We start from the raw sequence: 9,241 nt of genomic DNA, 5'->3' as shown, positions 1-9,241 counted from the left end.
TGCTTGATCTGTGCACAATCCATGTGAAATTGCAGACTCATGATCCATAATCCAATTGAAATTTAGTTGCCCCTTTTTGTATTGTTTTTTGTTTGAATGCAATGTTTGGAAAAGATGCAATTTTTTGAAATTATTTCGACGCTCCCTATAAAGAGCATCTTTGTAAGGTACTTAGTGCATGTCGTTAGATTGTCTTCTTGGAGAGATATCGAAGACACCGCCTTCGAGGTACATTTTTTGGGATACGTGCTCTGTTTTCTTGAATGGAACTTTTTGTTGGCTCTGCAGATATCCGGACATATTTTTATTTCATAGTTTTCTTTGATTTCGAGATGGAGAAATTCGGCGAGATTTTGCTCACGCGTAGCTATGGTGTGGACTAGACATTGAAGAATAGGCAGAGCATGAATATCGGAGTTCTTGGAGGTAATCTCTGTGTTTTCATTTCGATATATGGGTCATGAAGGAATGCGGAAATCGAGATTCGTGGACAAAGGAGTTTGTTAATGATTCAGCGGTTCGTACGGAACCCATCGATGGACCTTCTAAGCCGCTGTAGTTTGCTACCATCCAAAATAAAAGGAGTTCCAGTTTCTTGAGTTAGAACTGTCGGTAAGATTGTTCCTTACCGCTTCCTTCCTTTGAAGGAATCTCTCATGGTCGACAATTTGGTAGTGCAGAATATGCCTCGAGGTACGATCTTTTATGGTTTGATTTACTCGTAAAAAATATGCTTATATATATTTCAAGTTAATATCAGATTTGTACATTTTTATGACTTTTATATAATAATTGTTGGTTCTGTTTGTTGGAAGAGGATCCGGACCCGAGTGAAGATCCATAATTTCCGAGCAAAAGTCGGTGCATAATCTACGATATGTATTTATGTATTTTGTCTTGAATCTTGTACTGTTTCTTATGTTCCTTTGTAGCTTTTGATCATGTCTTAAATTTGTTATTGTGTTTATGTAATGTTCAATCTCAGTGTGTGAATGAGTGTGATTTTAATAAAATTTGGGATCTCCATACCTTCTAAGTTTAATTTTTGTGGAATTTTCACATTTATTATTCTTATTTTTGTGTCTATAATAGTAATATAATTGAAAGTATGGGCTATTTGATAATAAAAAAAAACCCTCATTCAATTTCTTAAGAAAATTGTAAAAACATGAAAATTGCTATAGCAAATAAATGGGGTGGGAGGTGAAATTTGTAAAGAGAATGGGGTGAATATTATATTAATATAAATAAAGATAAGGGTTTTTGCGCAATTTACTACAAAATAATGCATCAAAAATTTAAACCTATATCAACGAATCCGACCAACCAAGTGCAATATTGTATCCACCAAAACTGAATCCCTACAGTGTATTTTGAAAACTAAACCTTAATCCCATCCCAACCCATCACCCCAGCCAAAAGAGCCCTCAGTGTACAGATTTCAATTACATATTTAATTTTTTTTTAGTATAATCGAACTTATATTCGTATATTATGTTTATTTTTTATCAATAAAATCATAATGTTCTACATTTATACCATCTAATGTTTCACTAATTACAGAACCAATGTTGTAAGGGTAATTTGCACTTTGTACCCTTGAATTACATAGCATGGCACTTTGCATCCTTAAATTGAGAAAATGGCAGAATGCACCTTCCAATTGCAAATTATTTAGCACTTTGCATCCTTAAATTGAGTAAATGGCAGAATGCACCCTCCAATTGCAAATTATTTGGCATTTTGCATCCTTAAATTGAGAAAATGGCAGAATGCACCTTCCAATTGCAAATTATTTAGCACTTTGCACCCTTAAATTGAGAAAAAGGCAGAATGCACCCTCCAATTGCAAATTATTTGGCATTTTGCATCCTTAAATTGAGAAAATGGCAGAATGCACCTTCCAATTGCAAATTATTTGGCACTTTGCACCCTTAAATTGAGAAAATGGCCGAATGCACCCTCCAATTGCAAATTATTTGGCACTTTGCACCCCATTAATTTCTGGCTACGAAATTGACTGGTTACCTGTTTGTGGGATTTGAAAAGGTGTATATTTGTCTTTCTTTTATTTTATCAGAAATTAAAAAATGGTTCATCATCTAATAATATGATCGTAATTTTACACATGTCCTATTCCAATTGATAACGCGAGGTTACGTTTAAGAAGATCCGTGGTGTGCCCGTTAAACTGATCTACGCTTAGATTGGTTGTTCGTTGATTGAATCTCTCTTCAAATGATGAGCGATGTTATCAGATCATGAAAGATTTTTAAATTTCTTATAAAATAAATAAATAAAAGAAATACAAATATATCCCTCTTCAAATTCCACAAACAGGTAACCGGTTAATATTATAGTCAAAAGGTGAATGAGGGTGCAAAGTGCCAAATAAATTGCAATTCAAAGGTGTATTCTACCATTTTCTCAATTTAAGGGTGCATAGTGCCAATGTCATGTAATTCAAGGGTGCAAAGTGCCAATTAACCAACGTTGTAAATTTACAAATCGTAATGAATGGTAGATCAAAGAGCTTTAATATTTTTTATAAAAAATAATAGAAATGGGAATCTATATAGAACTATAATTTGATGATTAGATTATAACATAAAATAGATGATGAAAATATTAAAGATTACAAATCTTGTCAAATATGACATTATTTTGAGTAACTAATTGGGGTTGGTGCAATCATTAGTTGGCAAGAAATCAACCTTTTGATTCTCAAGATCAATTCCAATCAGATAATTAATCATCTGTGAATTTCCAAGAACTAAGTCATTTGAAAAATCAGGCAGCATAGCCAAACACACCACCCCTTTATTCACCTCCACGAAGGTGGCGTCCGGCGACAAGACCAAGTCAACGCCCCCTCTAAAATGTGCCGTTATTGTCGGAGAATTGAATTTTCCGTTTGCGGGTTTTTCGTAGCATACTTGGAAGCCTCCTTCTGGATTAGCCGTAGGAGTACCATTTAGAGCTTTATCCAATGCAAATAGGAATTTGAAATAGAAATCAGTCGTCAAATACGTATACGTGCTGCCGGTATCGATAAACATATTCCCTTCCTCCACCGTTTTTCTCGATTCTTTCGATTTGAACGCCAACTTGTTATTCCCAACACTAATTCCCTCGAAAGTAACATAGTGGAATGTATCATGCTCTTTCTTCACTAAGGGTGTTGACATTACTTTAGGCCCCGAAACAACTGCATTGCTCCCGAAATTTATCTTGCTCGACACATTGGAATTAGGATGCGGCAAACAATACGAGATTTTGGCGTCTATTGAATAATATTTCTTTAACTGTCTGATTATCGACACCGGGCCCCCACCGAGGCCGACTATCCCAGAGGACGTTCCGAGACTTCCCCCATAGTTTTTATGACCACAGCCAAACACGATCTTTGAAAATGCCAAATTTTGATCGAAAATGAATGTTTCCGTCGCTAGGTCTCCGGAGGTGTATGCCCTGCTGGCATAATATAATTCGTAGCGACAGCCATTTGTTGTATTTTCGCAAGATGGATGCTCAAATCTCAACGATTGGCATTCTTGGGATTTGCACGAAACGGTGTCGTATGTTTTGCTCTTTTTGGGGTCGAAAATCGGGGTTTTTTGCTTGTAGCAACGGGAGCAAGGGGCGCACTGCGTCCACATCAAATCGCTGCCCGTGTCAGCAATTCCCATTAGTTCTATCGGTGGATCACCGACTTGCATTTTCATTAGGTAAAACCCCGACACGGGGGTGAGAGACACCTCCGGTGGTGACGATTTTGAATTATTTGACCTAATTGAACGACGACGAGCGAGAGAGTGACGGAGTGCGTTTGTGACACGCTGGAATCGGGTCAATGATGGGTCGTAGAAAGGGGAAAGAGGAGAATCTCCATGGATCAAATCAGCAGTTATGCCAACATTGTTAGTGATTGCTTCTGATTCACTACTCGAACAAATCAAACAAAATAAAACGAATAATATTATCGGCAGAAGAAAGATATTATTCGACCGGGGTTTCACGTAAATTGCCATGAATTTGAATATGTTGATGATGGATGGATATTGGATACACTTGTTTTGACCAGTGCTGCTGCTATTTGTACATAAAATTGTTAGCAGGGGAAACGTTTTAAATGCAAAAGGTTACTACTATATTTAATGCAAAATGTGAATCGGATTCATAAAATATTATATATATATAATATTACTTTTAGGACTTGTGAAATATATGATTGTAATCTTATTTGTGATAATGGTTTAATTGTGTCAATAGTTTATCGGATTTCAATAATATTCGTATTCTTAATTAGGACGGACAACAATATACACGACCTAATTAAGCCTGCCTCCATATTTACTGGAAGTTGTTTAGGATGAAGATCCGGAGAAAAAATAATTACCATAATGCTAAATAACGTTCATTTTATTTAGGGATATTTTGAATTAAATAGCTAAAAGTCAACGAAAATAATTTGAAGATGTGAAATATAATTTGAAGATTTTGGGAAGAAGAAAATTTATCGTGCAAGTGAAATAAACGAGGGTGATTTTGGCATTCTGGGATAACATTTTGCAGGAAATAGTTCATTAACCAAGATTGATTAGAAATGTGGAGGATCAAGAATTAAGAAATGTTCGTATGAAAGAAAAAAAACAGTATGGTATAAAAAGTCTAATTTGCACAAATGCAAAATCACATTTTCTCAACTGACAAGCACATGTACTTACGCAACTGAAATTGAAATCACAGAATCACCATCATTATAAAAATTGTTACAACAATCACTGATGTCAAAAGGGCAATTATTCTCCATGTTCGAATCCTTGCTTCTTGTTCTGCCACTACGGTTTGTAGGACCTCAATCTTTCTCAGCAAGCCGGGGATGATTAATTTAGCTCTTCTCCCAATTTCGGTATCACACCAAAAAAAAAATTTGCATTTTCCAGCCTGCAAAAAACGGAACATGTTAAGCAATGGAGAGAATTTGTCTAACAAAAAAAAAAATCCAAAAGCAATACAGTCGACAGTAAAAATCATGGGTTGGATCGTTTTTCCGGCACAAATCGGGATCTTACCCCCCTTTTCGGACAACACACAAAACGTCGACCGGGATTAGCCGTAGTCCACGAAGTTTGGACAACAACTTCCAACCCACAACTGCATACGAATGGGTGAGTATGGCCGTTCAACTCATCACAGAAAAAATGGCGCCCTGTCCGTTGCCGACATGTCGACGAACTGCTGTTGCTGCTCATGTAGCCTTCAAACTTTTTTATTGAATTTCAAAATTTTTTTAGGAACAGAGCAGTACAAGATGGAGGAAGAAGAGAATCCCTATTTTTTTCTAATTTTTGGAGCAGAGAAAACTGTGTATATGAGGAGGATGAATTCAATAAATAGAATTTTTGAGCGCTAAAAATGTCATTCACCGCCATTTACCAGTCAATCCAACGTACCTAACGGCAGAATGATTCACTCAGATGCTATCCGTAGCTACGAATCTGTGAAACCTAATATGAGATAAAAACACAATTTCATATATCCCAATAGTGTTTATTGGGGATGGATGTGGGATCCCATCCGATCACAACCAACGAAGCAAAATAGCCCTAATAAGTAATAAGACATCAATTTAAGATATAAAAATAACATAAAAAAATATATATAAACAAAAACCTTGTATATAAATTAGTGAATTTTCACTCTAACCCTAATACATATATCTCACTAGTCACTCCTAATACATGCATATGGCTGTTAAAATAATTTCAAGAGAAGCAATTTTTTTTTTTTTATATTTCTCCGAAAAAATTCTGTTTTTGGAGATTCAACCATGGTTCTTCTGGTTGGTAAGCAAGTGACCTGGGTTTTTGGTCTTTTCGGTTTTCCGGGTTGGATAGGACCGGACCGGTTCCTGATTTTATCGGTCGGACCGGCCGGTCCAGTCCAATTTTCAAGACATTGGTTAAGAGCCATTTGGACTCGTTCAAATATCATCACCAAATGCCTTGAATCATCAAGCTCCTTACCGAATCAACAATTTGTCTATTAAGGTCAAGACAAGGCAGCATGTTGGTAAGCACCTTACACCTAGAACTATATATTTGGTCATAGATTCGAAACACCAGAAGAGGAATTGGGCAACCAGTAACCATCCTCCTTTAAACAAAAAATAAATAAATAAAAAATAAATTAAACTAGTAATTCACCCGTGCAATGCACGGGGTGAATGTTTTTTTTATACTGATATTGCAATTTTTTTAAAATAATTAAAACGAAATGAGTATATTTTTTCAAATCATTCCAAATACACTAAAATTTCATAAATTATTCGAATGTATATTTAAATTATAAAATTATTAACATAACTATTTAATGAAAAATTTAAATAAAAATAATACTAAAAAAAGAATCAAAATATTACATTTTCCGGAAAATTAAATTATAAATAAGATAATAGCTTTCAGATTTATAGAATATAAAATTTTATAATATATATATATATATATATATATATATATATATATATATATATATATATATATATATATATATATATATATATATATATATATATATATATATATATATATATATATATATATATATATATATATATATATATATATATATATGTGTGTTAAATATTTTAATGACTGTAGAAATGTTATATATGTAAGAACTTAAATACATACCAAAATTAAAATGTCAACTAATCAATTGAGGAATACACGTAATCAGTTGAACTTCAACTAAGCAATTTGGAGATATGACATAGACATTTGCCACATTTCTTTTATAGATGGCATAAATTCTCTTTTTATATTATATATAGATGGTAAATACACTTTTATTTACAATATAATAAAAATAAACAAATTTATGATCCAAATTTATTGAAATAAAATTATAGAAACTAATATAACGTGCAAATTAATAATAATGTATGTACATATGAACAAAATAGTTAAAATTAAGCATTATTAATGGACACAAATATTAATGTTGTTACAAAAATATGTAAACGCTAAATAATCTATTACATGCTCAATCAAGTTCATTAACCTCAATTTATTTTTCATCGAAACCAAGCTTACAATCATCTCACGTATAATCAAAAGATGGAAATGCATAACTATTTTTTTCTAAATCTATCCTTCAAATATACACGGATCATATTTATGTGTGCTATACAACGTCGCAGGGCTTCTCTATTGCTAATGTCGCCGCGTATAACACAAACGATGATATCAAAACAAAAAAAACAAAAAAAAAAAAAACAAACATAAGTTAGATTGTTATATGTATACATACATAATAAATGAATAACATCATAAATATTCAACGACAAATAAATGCTTCAAGCGAACACATCGATAAATACTAATTGCATTATGAATTTACAAAACAAAAGAAAAAAAAAAACAGTTTTAGATGAGGACCTTAGTTTAGCATATGATTATAACAAAATATGTAGATGAAGAGAGAGATGAATGAGTTGGGGTTGAGATTGGGGGTATTTATACTTCATTTTCACACACTAAATAAGTAAATAAAATGAATTTAAGGAAGTCATATATTGTTTATATTAGTTAATGTATATATATAAATGCATATATACTAAAACATGTATACATATATATATTTCACCATAATTGGACGTAATTAAAATAAATGCAAATTAATTTCATAAAATAAAAAATAGACATGATTGACAACAAATCCGGTGATTGATTTTATTTGATGCAAATTCAAATAACTTATTAATAATTAATAATTGAAAGTCAAACTGTACATAAATTAAAATTAATTATAGTGATATTATTTTCATAAGTTATCAATATATAATAGATATGATACATATATATATATATATATATATATATATATATATATATATATATATATATATATATATATATATATATATATATATATATATATATATATATATATGTGTGTAAATATAAACGATTTGGATAATAAATGCATATCCGAATTTTAATAAAAACCAAAATATATGAAATATACATAATATTTTTTTTTATCTCTTTTCTTTTTTCGTATTATGGTAATAAAAATATAAATTTCATAATATATTAAACAACAAATTAATTAAATTTAAAATTTTAAACATCCAAGTCCATAAATATACTATATTTGCAAAAGGAAATAAAATAAATCCAAATTAATATGATTGATATAATCTATATCAATCGATGATATAGTTTATATATAATTATTTCCATGTATATTGATAAATTAATTTATTAATTTGAATTATTAGTTAATATATTAATTAAAATTAGAAAAAATTATATATATATATATATAAATATATATATATATATATATATATATATATATATATATATATATATATATATATATATATATATATAAATATAAATGAAAAAATTATGAAATATATATTAATTTATTAATATATTCATTTTATACATATATCCTAATTTTTTTTATTGAATGGATATTCGAATATTCTAAAATATTGAAAATTCTAAAAAAAAACAATTGTATTCCTTTATTTTAATATTTAAATATTAAAAAAAATATTTTTTTCTGAAAATTATTTGAATATTCGTAAAAAAATTGAGTATCATAGATTTTTTCAGTAAATGTATTTTGAAATACTGAAAATATAAATAAGATTTTTTATTTCGAATTTATAAAATATTAACTTTGAATAATATATATATATATATACATGTGGTAATTGTTTAAATGAGTGTATAAATGTTAAATATATAGGAAATAACTTAAATACATGCCAAAATAAAATTGACAAGTCACCAATTGAAGAATCCACCTCATCAATTGAACTCCAATTAAGCAATTTTGATAAATGACATCATCATTTGGCACATATCAATCATTGAGGGCGCATATCTTCTTTTTATATCATATATAGATTGTCTATTAAGCGGCTAAATAAGTGCAATCAAATAGTGTCTTAAACTACTTTTTTTTTTTTTTAATGTTTCACTAATTACAGAACCAATGTTGTTAATTAGCAAATCGAATCGATAATTTTTTTTGTTAAATTTATAAATCGTAAATCGTAACGAATCGTAGATCAAAGAGCTTAAATATTTTTTTATAAAAAAATAATAGAAATGGGAAGCTATAGAATTATAATTTGATGATAAAATTATAACATAAAATAGATGATGAAAATATTCAAGATTACATATCTTGTCAAATATGACATTGTTTTGACAAA

The 9,241-nt window shown here is 30.2% G+C and overlaps 1 protein-coding gene across 1 annotated transcript; it reads right to left on the bottom strand.

Moving 5' to 3' along the window:
- Positions 1-2,662: 2,662 nt before the first annotated feature.
- On the bottom strand, positions 2,663-4,103 carry LOC105967319 (aspartic proteinase CDR1). The gene has a single exon (XM_088821052.1). The coding sequence runs from the start codon at positions 4,029-4,031 to the stop codon at positions 2,673-2,675; it is 1,359 nt and encodes a 452-aa protein (XP_088677178.1). The 5' UTR covers positions 4,032-4,103; the 3' UTR covers positions 2,663-2,672.
- Positions 4,104-9,241: the final 5,138 nt, after the last annotated feature.

The sequence above is a fragment of the Erythranthe guttata genome, chromosome 1 (assembly GCF_056151865.1).
Source record: "Erythranthe guttata isolate IM_541 chromosome 1, IM_541, whole genome shotgun sequence".
Classification (NCBI taxonomy): domain Eukaryota; kingdom Viridiplantae; phylum Streptophyta; class Magnoliopsida; order Lamiales; family Phrymaceae; genus Erythranthe; species Erythranthe guttata.
The sequence above is the reverse complement of the archived record's forward strand: the minus strand, read 5'-3'. Positions and strand labels throughout refer to the sequence as shown.

Coding starts and splice junctions, on each gene's coding strand:
- LOC105967319 (XM_088821052.1), bottom strand. CDS start 4,031: ATGGCAATTTACGTGAAACCCCGGTCGAATAATATCTTTCTTCTGCCG.